At 35.2% G+C, this 22778-nt stretch overlaps 1 protein-coding gene across 1 annotated transcript in view; it reads right to left on the minus strand.

The window, feature by feature from the left end:
* The window catches only part of LOC100167546 (cyclin D2-like), a 56295-nt gene extending 37982 nt beyond the window's left edge, over positions 1–18313 (minus strand). The window contains exon 1 of the mRNA NM_001162284.2: positions 17758–18313. Within this exon, the coding sequence (NP_001155756.1) occupies positions 17758–17952 (195 nt within the window). The 5' untranslated portion in view covers positions 17953–18313. The remainder of the gene's footprint in view (positions 1–17757) is intronic.
* Between the last annotated feature and the right edge of the window lie 4465 nt (positions 18314–22778).

Below are 22778 nucleotides of genomic sequence, written 5' to 3' on the forward strand. Positions count from 1 at the left end.
AAAGAACACAAACCGGGCGCGTTTTAAAGCCAGCAGTGCCGCGTGGACTAAAAATATACGCGATTTTATATTATAAATCGTTATCTACGGCAGTCGCGACAAAAGCGACGAAATTGTTTAAATTATGACAAAAACGTAATATATTATATTATTATCATAACGATAATGGTAATCATCTACGTACGTCATACCCTCGAGTCCAACACACATTATGTGATACTATTGTAATATTATGTTCATGACCCACAGTTTTACCAGTCTTGGCGGCAGACGGCAATATAACTGTACTTTTTTATCAATATCAAACACCGAAGAACGTCATTATTACAAACTTCACACACAAACTTTTGGGCTTTTTAATGATTCGACTTTAGTTGCAGCACTATTTAAAACTAAACCAATATAATATTACAATCATGTATTAATTACTCCCAAATCTGTTAAAAATTGTATAATCAAGGGTCGTCGAGAATGTCACGACTGTAGATTAATATGAATCACTTTTTCTTGGTATCTGAACAATAATTAAAAACGATTTTGTTGAAAATGAACGTCATAAGACATAACTCTGCAGAAAAAATGCTCCGGGGGGGGGGGGGGGGGGGGATTTACACCCACAAACGCGTATTACGCCTGCAATGCAGTTATCGTTCGATTATAATAATATACAATGGGCGAATAATGTAGGATTAGCGGTTGTATGGGTAAGCACGCCCAGACCAGAGCATTCTCGATTGTTATTTACGTTCCAGCGTATATAAAAACGAACAGATCGACATTTTCCATGAGCGCGAAACAATAAAATGCATTTTCCAACGTACACGTCGCGTCAGCGCGATTATTGTCGGAACAGTAGACCACCATTTTCGTATAATAAGCGCGAACGGTTTTTTAATTTCTTTAATGCACGTCGATTATTATATATCTAGCGCAATTTTCACAACTGCACCGACGCGCATATTTGTGACGTATACTACACAATATTATAATTATCAACGTCTGTGATTAATAATAATTGTCCTTACACTTCCGCAACATAAAAGACCCCCCCCCCGACCTACACCGACATCACACTAACTACCAACAAGACTCCTATCGCTAATAACGTAGGGTTACACGATGTTTAACAAAAAAAAACCAACTAATTATGAACAAGGACGGTGAACGAAGGACCACTATTGAAATTATTGTGTTGTTGTCGACGATAAAATCAGGAAAAAGATTTGCCGTCCGCCACACATGGGAGGATATCCTAAACGGAAAACGCAAGCGATAACGGCAGTCGGCAAGGACCGTCGCACCACCAGTCATTTCAGTTCCGATTCAATTTTTTGGATGTACGAATGTTTAGTTACATTTCGAATAAATTCACACTTTGTCCATCATCGCGGCGGGGGTTAGTGATCGATGACCGGTGACGTCGCGGTAGACCGGAAATAAATTATTCGTCTGGGAAAGCGCAACATTGATTACGAGTTAGTGTACAAACAGCTTTGGTAAAACGACGATGAACCAAAACGTTAATAGTATTATTGTGCTTCACCAAGTCGGTGCCAAAAAGAAATATTTTTAAAAGTAACTGTACAAAACACTTAAAGCCAACCATCAGTGTATGACGTACATATTTTTTTACGTAAGCAGCAATCAATTGCCTACTCCACGTCGTAATAACATAAATTATACCTAAGTTGCCAACGTGTTAAAAACGGAACAGATAACTAGAAATAAATGAAAACGCCAAGTCATCATACAAATAGATTCTTTTTAATTTGTTTTCATTGTGTTTATGTCATGTTTACATTAAAATACGTAAATATTAAGACGGTCAGGATGGCGGCGACAATTAATGAAAAACCCGTCGCTTAGCAAACAAAAATGAAGCTTTTCTCAGATGCACGTCGAATCGTGAGTAATAAATAAACGCGGGGAAAAAAATATTGATATCGAAACACCGGAGAGTGTGTGTAAGAAGATCACACTCGTTAAACACCGTTCCCAACCGCGACCACCACAAAAACCATTAACCAACACTAACCACTGTACATGACCACATCGCTTACATTATGTATTATAATTTATAATTTATATTAAACCCGCAATGACCGTACAACAAAAATAATAATAATATACCTACGCCGTTAACAAAAAATTGTGCTTTAAACGAATATTAATAATATAGCAACACTCTTCGGGTGTGTTGCACATCTCGTATGTCGTCCCTCGCAGACATATCACATATTATATACGGTTGACAAATGTCCCACACATACAAATAGGGCAGGAGGTAAAACAGATATTATCATGATATTCAAGATAATAAAGATTAAAGAAATGGATAAGCTATAGGAGCAGTAATTTATTACTATCAATTTTGACGTTATATTATGGTGTAAATATGTTTCATTATCATTTTAAAATATATCGACGATGGCTAATATGATTATATCAGTGATTTTATTTGAACATAACCTTAAATAGTAGCTTATGCAACAGAGAGAACATTCATAAAATATATTTTCCCTCTCCCACAAAAAAGACAGCGACCCCACAAAGTGTTAATGGCATACCCAATACCCATGCATATATTATCTATGATAATATTATGGAAGTCATCGAGACGATTTTTGTTATTCACAAATTCAAAAACAATAAATTATTTCATCGATGTGAAAACGTTTACGATCAAATATATTATATTTTGTTCGATCACGTGGACTAACCAGATAACGATTGGGCGGTTGACCGTATTATGATTTCGCGTTGGTCGGATGCGCGCCGTACGAGTAGCTTTATTTTTGGAAACCCATATTATTATATTTTAAAACTTAAAAAAACTATCAAACGCATCGTATAATATTATAATTATTCTAGAAACAATATAGGCAGGTATATAATACGGAAAACACAAAGACCTGCGTGTGAGAAAATGAAGAATTTTAACAGGATAGGTGGGTAACGACGTTTCCGATCATCGACTGAGAGTGGATCGTAGAATAATTAATATCGCTTTCGAAGTGTAAGACGAGTTCTGACGAGGATACACAACGGGTGAAGAGGAAAAGATGCGGTGTCCGTATGCGTGGCGGTGATCGGAATCTGTACCCAGCTCGGCTGAGAGAAAAATATAAAATAATAACAACAACAACATTATCTCGTCTATATCCGATGACGCCGCCAGAACACGGCCGTGCGCATCCCTGTAATTAAAACGCGTCGCCGCGACGTAATTATTTATCAAAAAAATCCGTCCAGTTTTCCCGTTTACATATCATTATAATATACGTTGCGCATCCGACCGAGATCGGGTTACCCGAGGCAAAAACGTCGTTTTTATACACACGCGTCGGCGACCACGACTTTGTTTTAAAAGAAAATTGTTCTTCGTCCGACAATCGTTAGGAAATTCGAATTTTGGACAATTAGCAGGACGTGAGCGGTACACTGCAAGCTCGTGGTACCGCGGCGTCAAAGGTCTTTTGAAGTAGACGTCGAATCGTCCCTCCGAACTGACGAGAGCGGACGGCCGTTTTGTCAACACCTTTTTACAAGCGTGTAGCCACATTTCCGTGAAAGAAAATTAAAACGTGAACACCACCTCTTTGGCCGGCTCGTCGAGATCATGTCCATGATAAATTATTACATTTATTAATCACGCGTGCCGACAATCATCATTAGTTAGACGACAAAATCAAACGGAAAATAATCAGTTTTTTTATGTCATACCGACATCACTTATCACACACACTGACTGCTAAAAAGGGAAGATCGAAAATATCGATAACAAAGGGCGGTGGCCTGGTAACGCGGCAACCAGTTTGGTCGGCACTCGGCGGACCTAATCGTTTTTACATCCGTTAAAGTCATTTGATGGATCCATTCGTTTATGGTTTTTTATTTCCATTCCTTTTAGCATTATCGACGGGGGCGGCGGTCTGTTCACGCCGCCACCACCGTCGTTATGTATATTTGTTTTACTCCTAGAAAAATGAATGTGAAGTAATCCAATGGTCGTCAATGGGAAGGACAACAGGAACCGAGATTTGTCACATTTTTAAAGCGGCAATTAAAAATATCTTTCTAAGAATAAACGTTAATACCAACAAAGGCAAACAAATAAACAATTGAACTATTTTATATTTATAGCATGATATTAATATAAATATTATTGGGATTTATTTTTCGATCGTTGCCGTCCTTCAGCTTTACGCGATCTCACTACAGTTTTAAAATAAGCCCGACTGACTTGCGGGGTTCAAATATTGTATGTACAGGAAATCCCATTCGGCCGATTTTCGTTTTTATAAATAACAACACGAGTTGATTTACGTGCTTCGAGCTGTTAAAAAAAAAAACGACGCGACGAGAAAACCGAAATAACAATTATTATTATAATAAAACAGTGGTGTTCAGTGGGAGGGATGTGTGCATTAATGGACTGGGTCGTATTTTGTTTCTTTTGCTTTATCATGTTGCGCCGCCGCCACATACATCCCAATAATAAAAAATAAAACCCGCTCTGCTGGATAAGATATAATAACGAGATGGCGTTTAAACGGATTTCAACGGAATGTAAAATAAACTTACAGGGGTACACACTACACACGCACGCACACTTTATTAGATTTGATAAAATACAACTCGGCGACGACCTACAAGTACACGCCACCACGGCCAACCACCGAGCGCTGGTCTCAACACTGAATGAAACCCAAGCGACTCTTTTTATAATACCTATATGTGCAACACCACATTCTCTTTCATACCCGAGTCTCAAACAGACTTCGATGTTTTAAATTTTTATTTTATTTTTCTGTTTGACGTCATTACAAACACGACTGCTGCACGCGTTTAATATGTAGTATATGTATTGAAGATTATTTTATTATACAGATCCATGAAGATTTTCTTTTTTAAATATCATGACGTATAAACAGCGTAAAACGTTTTTTATTTCTTTCCATCATTTCGTTTAAATATATATAGCAACATATTATAACGGAGAGAATTACACCAATGTCATAAAATATTTTATTGTGATGGATTATTATTGATGAATGATACATCATCTCTGGCGAAAAAAAAATCCCCGTTAAAAACGAATCATTCAAGTGCGTCAGAAAACTAGTAAGTCCCATAAATACGGTAGGACGATTATTATTTTGGTACCAGAAATCAATCAAAGTCTGTTTAATTAACGATCCGTTGGCAATTTTAATTTTGAATCAGTCTAATAATTCGTTGGACAATTGATTCATAATTGTTATTAGACGCACACGACGAATGCCCAAATTGCTTGTAACACACAACTATTATCTAGAACGAAATTAATACTTGATACTTTTGCGAAGAACATAATATGCTCACGAACATAATATGCTCGTTTTGAGTTTTTTTATCAACAACTATACCTCGTCAACTGACGAACTATCAGTAAAAGCAACTATAATATATAAATAGCAAATATTGTCCTATATAGAATGACAATGTTTGCTATTTATAGAACTATAGTGTCATAATATAAGTTCTAAAGTAAATAAAACTATAGCGATAATGTTAAAAAAAATCGTAGTAACGCACGAGGCGATAGTTGTAGATAAAATACAATAATTATGTAATGTAAGCTGCTGCTGCCGGTGAGGTATCGCGGGCGCGCGCGCACACATACCAACACTAGGAAACACGTTTCAGGCACACGACGACTTTGACGACAAAGTACACAGTACTACACACACACCACGCAGAAAAAACTTCAAATTTGTCTTTTTATTTGTTGTTTTTTCGCGATAACTGGTTTCGGGAATGTTTTTATATACCTACTATTTGCTATGACAAACACTATACCAGTAACCACTAACCAGCTACTCCACTCGCACAGTGTGACAACGTCGCGCGTACATTCGGAGAGCCTGGTTCCCTCCCCTACCACCCCCACCAATCAAACCGTAGAAACCGAAAAACCTCTACATATTCGCTTCTCTGCCTCATTAGCGCGACCATCCCGGAGACCCGGAAGGCCTCGGGTTGTAATCCCCAGGTACACAATGGGTATGCACAACCAATACACCAGTTTTGTATAGGTACCGCGGACCGGACAATCGTGAATATATTTTGACGACGAGTCGATCTCATTATTATTATTATTTATTATTATTAGTTATTACTATTTATTATTATTATTATATACAACGCTCGTACTCGGTGGTCCGGTTGGTCGGAATGAGTGGGAGTGAGTAGGAAGGATGATCTCTGACCGACGAAGAACAACTCAAGAACCACCGTCGTCGACTTGTTTTAATTAAATCATTAATTCATATAGTCATTCATTACACCGCAAGTTATAATCTATGCGACGCTGGACAAGTATATTGTATGGATTGAATAAAAAATCTCTGTGGAATAAAAAACATTAATAACGTATTTATAGCTGATGAGTTTATATTTTCATTGATAAATTTGGGTTAAAAAACAGGGTTTACGGTCAAAATTATTTTTTAATTCGTGATATGAAATGTACTGGGATACAGTTACAACATGCTACGAAATTTCTCGGTTGCTATTTATAAGCCAAAGAGATTTAGAAAATAATTATTTCGGTCATAGTTCCACGTTCAATATGTTATTATGTATTAATTATTATATTAAATCTAAAATATGGTTTTCTTAAATAATATTGTTATGTGTTATGACTTATGAGTGTTACTACAAACTTAATATGAACGATTATATTTTGTTGAGATATTTTTTGCTGTTTAGAATTTTATCATCGTTCATAATAAGTCAATAGCTAGTGTGCAGTAATATAGCTGATAACTTGCAAACTATTTAACAGAAGTGAAGTCACTGTTCGCCATTATGAACGCAACGTAAAACGGGCCATGAATCATGGCAATAACGAAAAAATAAAATTATTATTGAAATTTGAAACATATACAAATTTATTGCAATCGCTCGCGATCAGGTTACGAAACGCATACACGAATTTTCGGACAAATCAAAAACTGGCAAAAATGACTGTTTTGAAAGTCTAAGCTGACCTGGGGAAACTATATGTACATTTTTCTAGTTTCTTATCTCGTCCGCCGTAAGATATAGGTATCATAATAAGATAATGTACTGTGTATGAGCGTTACACAAAATACATTTGGTTAAACATCAAGGTATATTATTTATTATTATAATTTATAATTTATTATATCATACCGCATAGTTCGATATTTTCAGGCGTAAGGTTTATGAATGGGTTAATTTTTTTTTAGTAGCCAAAAATATTAAAACGAGAGAAATAAAATACAATTTCATCGCACCAGACAAATTAAAAATTACACACATACACCAAAGAAACGCCAAATCATTCGTTTCACGTTTTTATTATAATATTGAATTAATTTTTGTACATGGCGTCGGTTCACTCATCGATACGCACAAAATGAATGTTGAAAATTTTATCTTTAAGTCAAAATTACACGACCCGTCAATGTTCAATAATAACGATTTGATAACTAATCGAAAAAAAATAGCGCAAACGACAAACGTTTACATTTAAGACGATAAGGCCACGAAATGGGCCGAGAATAACTATATATCATTATTTTTCAAAACAATTTCACGAAAAAACCGTATCCGGCAATAATCAACAAAATAATTATCTCTCATTGGGTTCAGTTCGAGTGTTCGATAAAGAAAATGACTAATTTTTCTTATCGCATTCACCAAACGAAACACCCGCACCGACCAGTAAAAATGTAATGCATACAAACAACGTACGTAGCAAATGTGAAATGACGATAACATTTCCATAAACTATTAATTAAAAAATATTAATAAGAAAATAACACGAATTCAGGAAAATAACACCACCATTATAATAATGTTATTACTTATTATGAATTTATTACCCATCGACTATCATGAAACCCATAAACCATAACTACTAACTACTAGAATCAACATGATCGTTTCGACGGGGTCGCCCTTACATTGCAGTACTTTTTCAAAAATACACATGACCTCCTATTTATTAAACACTGCGCTGCTGTCGTTCTAAATGTCATTATTAATTGTTTACGTGTAATTTGTACAATCAAGTGTTATAACTATTTAACTAGAACATAAAATAATAGCGATAATTGGGTATAATAATATGTACAACACGCATTTGAATACTCCTCGAATTTACAAAACATAATCGTGTCATTAAAACCGAACGAGCGCGCGCACGTTTGTATATGATGTTTATTTATGTATAATATTATATGTGTCTACGTGATCGAAAACTTCAATTTTGTTTTCGTTGCCTCGGGATGCTCGAATTTTCGTTCCCGATAATTGTAGTGGCGGTGACGATTATTGTAAATTGAATAAGTAAATGCTGTAAATGAACACACTTAAGTCAAAAAAATATATTACTTATTTACAACTAATTTGCTGAGGTTGTACAAAAAATTATTTTTCAAATTTTGCCATTTATTAAAAACACCAAGTAACAGTTATAATGACTATGTAAATTCATACAGAAAGATCCTGCCTTTGACAACAAATAAAATTGCGAGTTTCCAGGAAAACGTAATAATTTAAGATAATATAATTTGTGTGCATCAAACGATTTGCCATCCGCCTATAGAACTCTTAAAATAACGTAAACAGTTCCACGATACAAACAAATTCAATAAATATTATCCTATCAAGACCCTGGGACTCTAGGGGTCATGCGATGTGGTGTCGCCAGCACGCAGCGGCATAAATGGCGTTGTGACCGATAAGAATATAATATTTCTATACAAAAAAAAAAACGGAACATTTTTAGAAGTTTTTAGGCTGGTATTGCATTTCGTTTTAAACAAATATCATTGTCTCGAGGCTAGCATAATAACTCGCAGCCAAACTTACCCGCCGTTGGGAATTCTTACACGTGGTCCAACAATATTTCTCATGTCACGCTAAAGCCGGTCAAACGAATAACAACGAATTCAAAGAAAACAATGTACTCACGCGTGCGAGGGGACGCCAACCGAGTAGCGAAATTTTTTGCCATTTTAAAGCAAATAAAAAGCAAAACACCGATCATCGTGTTTATTTTACGTCACACATGGAACACACGATGGTGGAAAAAAAACCAAAAAAAAAACGACATTGTGACGTCTCTGCAGAGCTTAGGTAGTTCTAAACACAAGACCGACATCGACTTTCTGTATATGTAGCGAACATAATATTATTATTATTATTATTACAGTATTTCATTCAATTGTTCAATAGATTTTTTTATTTTATAAATCACGATTTATGTTCAAAACGTCTTTTAAATTATTCGTCACCGGATACACCACAACAGTCAGGGTCCCGGGGTTGCATTATCACGGATAATAATATTACCCTCTTCGATACCCCGCTGGGCGCTGCTGAACAGTTATATATTTTTTGTGATCGACAAAAACGCAGTTTCGATTATATTTGTCGTTGCTGAGGAAAAAACCCTCGAATAATACATAACTTTACTCTATATTTGTTAGAGCACGATATTATAATATTACTACACAGACTACTGTGACAATAATGTTATACACGTGTGCGATGAATGATGGATACCACGATAATATTATATATTATTATTAGAACACAAGTTGGCGAACCACACACGCCGGTGTCGTTTCACGTACAGTCGAAACTATCTTACAAGGACGATAAGGTCCCTGACGGAATACATTCACGGCGGATTACTAAATCATTAAACGTCGATACATTTCAAGGTGGCGTAATGTGCGTGTATAAACAATTGTTTATCGTTTTAAATGCTTCGAGGATGGCAATATTACCATACACTACTTTACAAACGTCGATAAATTAAACGAGCAAGGATTCTCGAAACGAGAACGCATATCATTATTATAATATTATACAACAGTATACAAACAGCTGATATTATGCACATATCGTAACATAGTAACATACACTTTAGACTTTAGAGTGACGAATATTAACGATAACACGACACGCGAGTGTTGTTGAATAGCGTTGAATTCAATTTTACACAGAACCTAATTTACATTTCCCACAAAAATATAGCCAAATAACAATATCATCAACGTATCAGCTCAATATGTTATCGCTTTTGAACAACCAATGAAGGGTCGCTTAAAAAAAAAATTATAATTATTAATTTTATGTAACTCTTGATTACCGTTAATACTGGTTAATTAAACTAGACGGTTATAGTTGCGTTTGGTTTCAAAGATTAGCTACGATTGTAAAACAGTGTTTTTATTAATGGACAAAATGTTTCTACAACAAATCAATGGGCATCTTCCACCAATGCGACGTACGTTTTTTCGGGTGGTCTGTTCTCACTTGCGCGTGTGCGCGTATTATATTACATAGTAAATAAATAATGATAGTCTACAGGACCACTTTCGAAACCTCCAATGAACGACGACGACCTTGTGCAATTTACAGCTTAATTATGTATTATGTAAAGAATAATTATACTAATGGTATGATTACACGTTTGTGTGAAAATATTTATGGGTTTCAAATATTTAACACCAGGAAGACTCTTTTATTTCACGGTAAGAAACGACGAAATCACGACAAAAAAAACAGTCACAATAAATGCTATACTGGCTCGTTAGACTTTAATGCATCCCTCCACTCATTTTCGTCAGTAAATTGAACTCAATAAGAACGAAAAGCTAAAGATCATCTCTGCAACGAGTAAAACCGTTTTATATTTGAATATATTATAATATTATAATATACCCGTAGTTGTACAGCTGACTAGAGTTTGTCACTTTGACCACCGGTAGGTTTAGTGACATACCTATATATACGTTCTTTTTACATTTTAATAATTTCATCGAAATGCCGACGAGACCTTCGGGGGACTTGACACATTCATAAAAATGAGCACCACAGCCGAAAGGAAGTGACGAAGGCCACTGAAAGCATACGACGGCCGCGGCAAACTACTTGTATATTATAATGTTATGGTTTTATATGGGGACAAATAACTGAAAACAAATAAAACTTCGTACTTTGCACTCTTTCCCGGCCAGCTCCTTTTTTTCAAGTCTACCGAACACCGAAATATAACATTTTATGAGCACCGATAAATAAAAAACAATGTGTTCCGCCCCGAATTCGAAACGTTCTAGTAAACTAGAATCTGTTAACACCCTCAACGTAAAACAACTTCTTTACGACGCACTCTATTATTCGACCTCCGAGCAAAGTTCAACAACCATCGTCGAGCCTTCAACGTGTCCAAGCACGACGCGATTTGGACGATTTTCGACTGGAAACGCAGATGTTTCGAATAGTTCCCCTTCCTCTGTACCACCACAGGAACTACGCGTCCTCATCGTCCACAAAACCGACTAAAACGCAATAAGGTGTATAATATATTTTTTTTTTCGAAATGCACACACGCACACGCGGTATGTAGAAATATTCAAATGGAAAAATTAAAATTATTTCACTACGAGTCGGGTGTGTGTGTGTGTGTGTGTGTGCTGGTATTATATGTGCGTGTGACACATGCGTAACGATGGCGAAGGCGACATGAATACCATTATTGATATTATTATTTGTGATCGTAGTCGACACACACGACACGACGACTGTGTAGGACAAAAATTCCTAGGCGTGTGTTCCGCGCGTAGTAAACATTTTACGCGTATGCCTATATCCGGTGAAATAATGGTGTTGGATTTCGTACGTATCGCGGATTTCGAGGAAGAATATTATAATAATAGCATATCAATTCGACGAAGAGCGTAACAACAATATCGTATTATATGCACACGGTGGGAAAGCGAAAGAAACAAAAAAAAAAAAATAAGAACATTGTTGTTTTTTCTCTATCGCCCGAAGAGTTCGTTGCCGCCACCGCCGCCAATGATGACTTTCACGAAACCACTCGATAATAATAATTATTATTATTGTTCGTATGTACGATTATTACCACCGCCGCGATATGATAATCAGCTGTTTTGCGTCAGAGGAACCCGCGCACGTGTATATGTGTGTGTGTCATGCACACTTCGTCCGATAACCCGAGAACCGTAAGAATTTGATAGCGCGCGGTCTTCTCCTCGCCACGCCACTTTGTTGTTAACCTGTCGTCCGCCACCGGCGACCGGGCTTCCCCCCACCCCCACCCTAAACTAAACCGCGAGATTGGAACACGACGACCGTATAATTTGCGAACAATATAATATAATATAATATGAATATTTAGAGACGAGCCGGTTCGCACTCGTACCTGCACACTCGGTGTACAATGTTACCCGGTATTATGATCATGGATGTGTCGTGACGTGCGCGCGCATACGGAATCTAACGCGGTCGGGGCGCGGGTGCATGGACTCGTATTGATAATAATAAACATAATAGCCTAATAAGACATCGAGTCTGCCTACCTATGTTTTCGAAATTAAGACGAGACGTATGCAAATCGACGTTGCGGCGCGGAGATAATAATTCTTGGAATCTCGCGCGCGTCTCGTATGTTTTACAATATAATATTATTACCGTCGTAATTAATTCCTATGACATTTTAAGCGCTGTAGCCGATGTCTACACGCCACGACCACAACTACAGCTGACTACACTGCGGGCCAAACGCAATTATGTAATCAACCGCAGTTATCTCTGCGAAAGTAAAATTTGAAATGAAAAAACAAGAGTGCGTCCGTACATCACACCACGACGAGCACGGCCATAAAATTATACGCTCGATTATTAACGCGACGATCGATATTATTAATATTATGATAATGAGCACACACAGGTTCGCGCGATTACGCGATAACGATTTCGGATACGAACCCACGAGTACGCCCATTATCCGTGCCGAGGTATAGGTACGAATGTTAACGCTGAATATTCTTTTCGCTAAACACATAAAATAATATTATCATGCCCGTTATGTTTACTAATATATTCCCGCACGAGTGATCAAGGTGTCGGGTGGTGATGCACGTTTATGAAATATAATATCTATTAGCTGTATTAAGGATGTTATTCAATGTTAACCGGTGAGTGGGAGGTGATAATTTTCCAATATACCTGTATGCCACCTTTCCTACCATCATAAAACAAAATATACATTACCAAACTACAAAAAAGCACCGTATTAGATTAACATTAGACTCAATTAAACATCTAAATAAAATGTATAACCAACATTCAGTTTTCAAAAAATGTTCCATACCTTCATTTTTTATGTATTGTAAAGGGAACTTAATGTTTGTAGGGGAAATTCTATAATCTATAGGGGTGATAAACCTATTTTCGAGGTATTTAAAATTGTTTATATGGTTGTACGCAAAAGTAGTCATGAACGAGGTACTATAGTTTAATTGTAAAACCGATTAACCGAATATCCGAACTACAATATGTCAATATTTTGTAATATTTTGTAATAACAAACATGATGTTGTGCACACGTATTTTACATTTGTGAAAACTATACAGGCGGGCGGCTTCAATGAGCTGTTTTTCACCCCAAAACTCGAAAATCCCTCAAATAACACTATACAAATTAACCTATTCGTCGTTAATATATTCGTTCCCGAATCCCGGGATTTTTTTTCGTTAAGTGGGGGTGGAAAGTGGAGTTTAGTAAAATTTGTACGCATCAGTGGTTAAATTAAGCACAAACGGCGACATGATACCTTTTTTTTTCGACACGTGTTCACCGTCGAACATTGACCGGAGGGGAACACGGCGAGGGTCCCCCCACTCCGAAATGACCTCGTAACAACGCGACACCGCATACCAAATGCGTGTGTGCGAGCGAAAACAGCTGAACAAATTATACTTTTTTTTTTTACTCTTTTAATTAGACGGATTCGTCCGATAAAAAAGAATAATATAAGAATATCGCATTGTGACGACTACATTGTGTATGTGTGTGTATGTGTCCTCTTCACTCCTACCACAGCGACTATAGCCTTCCCGACCGCGCGCGCCGAACGTCACGCAGTGCAGTTTTTTTCGGGCGGTTTGACTTTGGCTTCACCGGCACCCGATTAGGTATGTATAATAATTATTCCGTCAACACTGAACCAAACGATACCGCCACGAAAGTTTCGTCGAATACACGTCCCGACAACGCATCGATGGTGATCTATATACGCTACCAATATATTATATTATACAGATACCATTCGGGAGAAAAAAACACTTCATTACATGTTTCGTGATCACTCACATATTAAAAACAATATTATACAGAATAATATTGGAGAGTACGAAAAAATACCGAATTATATTATTAATATAGTTAGGACGGTTTTTAGGAATTCAAATGCGATAATAATATAGTACACCAAACCAAAATGTATAGGTATATTATCAGTTTCACGAGCCCGGCTCATTATTTTAAACGATGGTCATTAAGTAGGTACTATTTTAATTGCAATATGTTTGTCAGTGAGAAAAAAACTTTTACGATAGATTTCTTGTTTGCCTTTTAACAAACCAATTAGTAATAACAATTATTATTATCGTGATTATTATTTTTACAAAGTAAAGTAGTTAATGTATTCCAATGAATATTAAAAAAAACCGGTTTACATTTAGTTGACAATTTAATATTGTAATAAAATATTACATATTTTTAATAAGGCTTTTTTGTAATTTAATTATAAATGTTTGAAAACGTGACCATCAAACAACACAATTACGTGTGACCAAAAGGATTTCTGAATATGGAAATGTTTTGGGAAACTGATCATACATTTTTTAAATTAAAATCAGAAAGTAAATATGAGTTTTTTTTTAATATATAAAAACAAAATGGAGCGTATTGTGGTGTCTAACAATACCCAAACTTGTAAAACTATTACACAGGGAATTGACCTAACTCGTTTCCCGAGTCATAAACTCTTCTTTTCAGATAAATATTTTTAAATTACCAACTGGTTCATCAGAAAAAAACCATTTTTTGTTCCACTCCTACAACACGCTACCTTCAATTTACAGAACGTCATAAAATTAATAGGACACTATAATAAAATTATTATTCGGGAACATTACGTGTGTACACACACACACACACACACACACACACACACACAAACGCAGTCACTAGCATTTAATGAATACGTGAAAGGTATTTATACACATAATATATTATATTACAATTATTAATAAAATCTTATTAGTTATTACACACATATTTTTGGCAATAAGCGGAGGGGAGAGGTACAATTTAATTCACCGCCTCTAGTGTGTAACCTAACCAGCAGTTTACCCAGGACCGGCCTCTTTGGGCGTTATATACGACGATTGCGTATAATTTAGACGGGATTTACCTACCATCATCGTCGTTATTGACACCACTTTTGTTTTTACATTTATAATACTCGTCGAAACTGGAAATTAGATAAATAACACGAAGCAAAAGAAAATGTTACACGGATTGGTATCGCACAATAATTAATTGGAAACATTTCAATTCGTATGTAATATTTTTAATTTAGAGTTCAATTTCTCATATTTGGAAAGTTAAAGCATAGGATAAGGTCCAAATTCTAGTAAGATTTTTATTTGTCTCCCGCAAAGTCATGAGAATTTATCTCAAAAAGAAAAAAAGCGAAGCTTTGATGATGTAGATAGGCTTCCTTTAGGATTTTTACCGTTATCTACCCCTCGCAAATCGCAATTGAACCGTCAACGTGATTTACAATCGAAAATAACCTGCGTGTGTTCTTTTTTTCACAAAAGCATAGTTTAAACGTGGACTTCCAAAAACATACTCCGAAAAATCACGTTCTATAAAAACAATTTGGACCTTTTGGAGAGTATACACGCCCTATCACCTGTCTGATGGATTCCTGTTCGATTGAGTGGCTGCTACAATGAAGTCTGGAAATCATCTGGAAATCGTATTTTTATCGAATTCACCGAAGTTACTAAAACGTGTTCGACATATAATATATAATATGTGTAATATTACAAACATTACAATGTTACGGTGTAGCCGGCGAAAAAAGTTGTCCTTTATATTATACAAAGAGTGAAACACACATAAGCTAATCATGTTGCATTTTTTTTTGGATTTTAGCCAAAAACAAAGCGTGGGGCGATTATTTTCGAATTCGCTACTGGTGAAAAATATAACGACCAAACGTTCATAATGGTAAATACATACGGTTGGTCGGACATGAAAAGCTAGTGTTTAATTAATAACATTATTAGGTAGGTTATCTTTATTTAACTTAACGTGAATAAAATACCAAAATATATTTACCGAAACATACCTAATATCATATCAAAAACATTTAAAAAACTTGAATAAAATACTTACACTCCAGCAGTCAATGGCATTTTTAAAAAGTTCATTTTTTATGAGAATATACTAATAATTTATATGTTATAAATTTCAATAGTTTAAAATATTATATTTCATTAAAGTTTAAAAAAATTATTTTTTTCCAACATTTATATTATTTGTGATTAAGATCGATGATGCGTTTCAAGACAACCGCTCTATATTCGACTACATTTTAAAATCTTACAATATTTCGGAATAGAAACCAGTTTTTAATTCGGTAAGATAGTATTTAAACATCAAATAAATACATACTATAAGTAAATAAATTATTAAATACCTACCTATATTTATTTTATTAGTTTATTAAATATTTGTGTATATTTAAAATATAATATTTTTTAGTTTTTATTGATAGTTATTTTGTTTTGGAATTATTTTAACATTAGGAATTAAGATATAAAAGTGATAGAAGAAAAAAATAATAAAACAAATCTTAAGGAATTAACTAAAACCTAAATAAAATGACAACTAAGTATACGAATATGTATAACATTAATGGAAACGAAGTTTGGAGACCTGATAAAAAATGAATAATGATAATGTGATAAAAACATGATAGGACAGAATAAAAATGAACCTAAGTTGGGTGTGAAAAATGGTATGGAGTAATAAACGTGTTTTAGATAAAACATATTATCTAGTCTATGAAACAATATGACATTATAAATCATAATTAATTGCCTACTACTAATATAATATGTTTTCCACGGGATTTTATTGTATTAGCTTATTGCACTTAATATTAATTTAGTTTTAGTTAGGTTTAATAAGTACCTATATCGAGCTACCTATATAAAATATAATATTAATTAAAAACAACTGATCAGATCAATATTATCATCTAGTAGGAAAACAGTTTTAAATACAGACATCTATATTATATAATTTTCGTGTCGATAACCGGTACGATTGTCACCAGTTGACTTTTTCAAAGCATGATTGGGAATAGTGCGGGACCACCCGACCACTTGTTGCGTGTAAAAAACAGCTGGCACAACGCCTCGAAAGCATTATATAGCAATATAGGTATGCCTTTTCCATTCAAACGATTCATGATATAACCCTTCTACAGGTCGGAGTTAAAATAATATAAAAACGCTCTTACACATTAAAACTAATTAGCTAAAAATGTCATAAGTATTGTGATTTATACCAAATTAGTAAACTATGAATAATATCTAAAAATAATTTTTGTTTAAATTATTGTCTAAAAACTTAGAATAACACACCGGAACCGATAAATGTCCAATACTTCGTCGGAAGTTTGTTCTCCACACAGGGTAGGAAAATTGAAAATAGGGACGCAATTCGTACGCTATACATAAGTATAATATTTACAGCTAATATATTGGGCTATTACTACAAATACAACTTACACCAATAATATAGTCAAGTACTAAAACTACTAATTACTAAATACTGACCTCCCACATCCAATCAACCACGATCTTCCTGAGGTTGGCCGTGAGGTCCGTCTGGACGGTCGCCAAATAGTCGGGAACCGGCAAGCACCTGATCTCAGACTTGAGCATGGTCTCGAACACGCGGTCGTCCAGCAGCAGTGTCGGGTCCTTTTGAGCGACGCTCTTCGAAGTCGATTCGCAACACAACAGGTCCATGATTGATACGATTTTGCAGTGAATATATCTGAATCGATTTATATATTATGGTGTAGGTATTAGGGTACCTATGTGTGTGTGTGGTTATGCGCGAGCGAGGTGGACACCGTACGGCGAGAAGGAACAGAAAACCACGAGATTATTATTTTTAATTTAGAGTAGTGTTATTTTTTTTCTATTGTATCTCGAAAAAAAAATGATCGACTTGCGACAGAAGATCGACGACGACTGAGACGTGGTAATACGCGAGGGTACGGTATACGACAACAGCGTGTGTGTGTGTGTGTGCGAGTGGAGCAGCGTATGCGTAATGAAAGCGCGTTGAAACGTCCGAACCCGGCAACGGACCAGGTCAGAATGCGTGTGTGCTGCGCTCGTCGTCAGTATCGAATCAGTATCAGTGGGACAGTATTTGTGCGTGCGTGTGTGGTGTTTATACGCGCGTGTGTGCGTGTATGCGTTCATGTGTGTGTACACGTGTGTGTGTGTGTGTGCGTGAGTGCGGGTATGTGAGTACGCGTGTGTGTGAGTGTCTACGTATAGCGCCGGCGAACCGTACGCAGTCAAAGGAGAGGCGCAACACACACACGCGCACATGTAGGTACACTTGCCCACGATCGCGTTTACATACACTCGAACACGGACGCGCGCGCGCAGGCAGACCCTCGACCGTATGCGGTGGTAGGTCCCACCAGCGATATATAAAAATTCTTTCACATGCCGAAAAAAAAATAATAGTAATAATAAGAATAAATAAAATACGAACGAAAAAACCCAGGACAGCCGCGCCGCTGAAGCACCGGTTTCGTGTCGTCGTGTGAGCGAGTGCGGGAGAGAGAAGGGGCGAGAGCACGTGAGAATGAAAACGAGAGTGTGGGGGGGCACCGTATACGCATTACAAAAATTATTATTATACAATTACCGCCGCCGTGTATATTGTATATTATACATATTACACAGCCACATATATAGGTAGGTATATACAGCGTACCTATACACCGTGCACCAAAGCACATCAAACTATATACCGTAACCGCTGTATACCACGTCACTACGTCTACAACAGTTAACGCATATATTATTATAATATTATGCACACGTCATTCGATTTTTCCATATATACAACTCGGAAACATTCGACAACTCAAATAGAAGAATCGTAGGAGCCCCGAGAACTGGAAACGTTATTTCCTTTCAAAACGACGTATAAAAATATTTATTTTTTTTACCAAAAACCAAAACTATGGTCAGTGTCTTGAAAAACCTTTTGTACCATTGACACGTTAAAATTAGGTTTATGAGATTCCCCCAAGTATCCGATTAACTTTTCGACTTTAATATAGTATCAACAGTCCTATTCATTATTACAGGCATAACAAGCTAGTTTATACCAACTTCTAGATTTTATAATATAAGTTATACAAATATATTATACAAGTTGAGAGATTAATCAAATTTTTTTTCCAAAATATTTTTGTTGACGGCGATAGTCAAGTTTTGATGCATTTTTCGAGTTTGGAACATCGGATTAGCTTATTCGACATTTAAAAATCAACAACTTTTTTTAAAATTTTTAATCTTTGAATATTGTAAAATGTGAAACTTCGCATTTTTATATTCTTTTCAAGTCTTTAAATGTAACAAAATGTCCTCGTGTTAAACAAACACGACCGCCGAACAATTTGTTTTTCAAGGCTTTTATTCAAATACATCTGTTTACAATAATAACGCAATGAAAAAAAACCCATTGAATAACAGAAAACGTCGTATAGTTGTCGTCCGTCGATAACAGGACCGGTCAAGGTTAAAACTGTTTAATCCCTGTACTAAATAGTAAAATATATTAAAAGCCTATCAAGTCATTTTTATCTATACTTCAAAAATCACTTTTCTCCTTAGTCGCTTAGTCATTAAAGACACTTATCGGTTCGTACCAAATGTACAATTTAATATTTTAATTCATGTTTTTTACATATCTCCCGCAACTGCATTGACAAAAACGTGTTGAGTCATACAACTAAAGTACAAACACAATGGCTTTGAGATAATATAACGAAGTATAATATGATAAACCGTGGTTATCATACTATTATATTTTATTACATGGGAAATTAAATATTGTAGTATTTTAATTTTAGACATTTTATTAGTAGAGTGTAATTGACAACCATTTGAGTTTTGACCACATGTATGGCAACCTCATGTCGACAAAGTTGAACAATATTGAGGAACATGGTATAATATATTAAAACGATTAACACAGCGTTCCGCCGATTAAAACACCGAGATTTTAATGCGAGACGTGTTCAATTATGATAGGCGTAGGTTAGTGGCACCTTTATTCACTTTTCGCGTTCAGACACTACTTTCAGCCGACAACGGAGATAAACGCTTCGATATTTTCGAAGAAATTAACCATAATATGATAATGATGTGCGAGAAAAGTGACCTCCTCCCCCAGTTCAAATCGATGCGTCAATAATGTGTTCGGGAGCCTTTAGAGCCATATGATTTTAATAATTTCAAGATTTTTCACACGATACAATAATAATAATAATAATGCGCGTATCGTGGGCGTCGTCGGTACAATATTCATTTTTGATTTTTCCGAGAAAAATAGACAATTGAATGTGAATTAGATTAACGACGTTGTCGCACATATCATTATTATTATTCTTGTGATTGGGTCAGGTATTATAATATAGGTCGTATTATAGGTGGTGAGCATAGTGTGGTGCCCGAAAATAATTGTTGGCGACACAACGTTTGTGTATTATATATTATACAGGACGTCGCGGTTAAATATATATCGAGTCGACCGATGGCAATAAAACGCATGGCCATACACATCGTCGATTTTCTTTTGTAGTGTAATTTTATGGGAAATGCTTTTACGGTGTGAATAATAATACAAACGCGCCCGTAATAAATTACACTATGCGTCGTGGTTTCGATTTTCAAAGGGAATCGTATAACTGCATAATAATATCGTCGTTGTACAGTAATAAGCCGTAAACGGACGAACGAATGGCCCCGATCCCCCCGAATGTACCTACACACCTAACCTATATTAGTGATATTATTGTATTAAAATTAAGGCTCGGAAGTTGTAAGAGTTTTGCATGTTTGACTATGTTAGCTACAGACCGAGCCAGAAATGCATTCTACACATAATATAATATAAGGAATAGGTGCAGAATAAAAGTTTAAAAACGTAAAATATATAAAATGCATGTTAAGTCAATTTTAGAGAAGAAGTTTGTCTTGTATATTTCTATGCAATTTTAATATTTTCTAAAAAAATAATGTTTTTCTTTTATTTACGCAAGTGCCTATGTCCGTAATGTGTTTTTTACTCAATTGTTAAAACGCGGGTGTTTTGTTTTCCTAAAGATTTGTGCTAAGTAGAAGGAGCCAATTTTTTCACTGCCTAATACAGTAATACCAATAGGCAATAACACAACTCTTTGATATAGCCTGACTACGGTATACCTATGCGGCTATGCCACAACCACATATTATTATTTGTATCCAACAAGTTTTCTCACCAAATGCCATTAGTATTTTTAATACAAGAGTAATTTTGTAATCTACTAATATACCATTGTCCATTATGTAAGTATATAACTAATAATATTGTTAATTTTTTTCATATTTTTTATATATGCATTTTTCATCGATTTTAATTTCCAGAGCATTTCTGAACCCTAAAAAATTATGATTAGGGCCCGGATGTTGATCCATAAAAACCTATACGAATTCCCTAAAAAATTTTAGAATATGATAATGACTTAAATATTTATAAAACGTAACAAATAAAATAACTTACGTTAGTAAAATTATTTATTGATTTTAAAATTACAATCACAATTTATTGACGTATATACGTGATTTTGATTTAACTTAATAAAAACTGTTTTTTAGCGGTTTTTCGTAATATGTCGATGGTTTTTCTCTTGGCATTAAATAACTATTGAGAAAAATTATGTCTTTAAAGTACCATATTGATCCAATTTGCTAAAAGATAAGGTACTGTTGAAATATATTAGATATTTTATATGTTGAAATCGAAGCACTCTTTCTCTTGTTGTATATAGGATAAAAAACACACATCATTGTAAAACTAATACATTCATCGCTCCGTCAGAATCTAAAATTAGTTATGTAAATTCATATGTTATTGAAATCCATATTTTTAACTTATGAAAGCATCGTCTATGATTTTCAAAAAAAGATGCAAAAGTCATCAACATAATATAGAAAATATATAGAGCGGAAGTACGCAGTACAGAAGGTACGAGTACAGTAAGTAAATAGGCAAATATAGTACGTATACAATAATTATTGTCTATTGACAACAAAGAAAAATTGTATCGGTTCGTTTGGTTAGTGTAGACTGTAGATAATAATATTATATTGTACATATTTTGTATAATGTAGGTAGTAGGTACACGCGATTGCGTTGCCATTACAGAATTACTTTTAAATAATAAATTATTATACAATAAAATAATTAATATTATGTGTGTGTACAAGACGTTAAAGACTGTGTATATAATAGTATTAGGTATAGCCATACTACGTAGGTTGCAGGTACATACACCGGTGGGAATGAAATTAACGACGTGCAGGCAGCAATGCAAAACTAACGTTAGCACTCATTAAACACAATAATATTATAATTTATAACATGGGTACCGAAACCAATGTCCAAAACTACTGAATATTATTATGCAATACACTTAATATATTATACAAAAGCACATATCATTATAAACGGTCGATTATAATAATACGAAGCGCGTCTTTGATAACTGGCTGGCTGG

Source organism: Acyrthosiphon pisum, chromosome X, assembly GCF_005508785.2.
Source record: "Acyrthosiphon pisum isolate AL4f chromosome X, pea_aphid_22Mar2018_4r6ur, whole genome shotgun sequence".
Classification (NCBI taxonomy): domain Eukaryota; kingdom Metazoa; phylum Arthropoda; class Insecta; order Hemiptera; family Aphididae; genus Acyrthosiphon; species Acyrthosiphon pisum.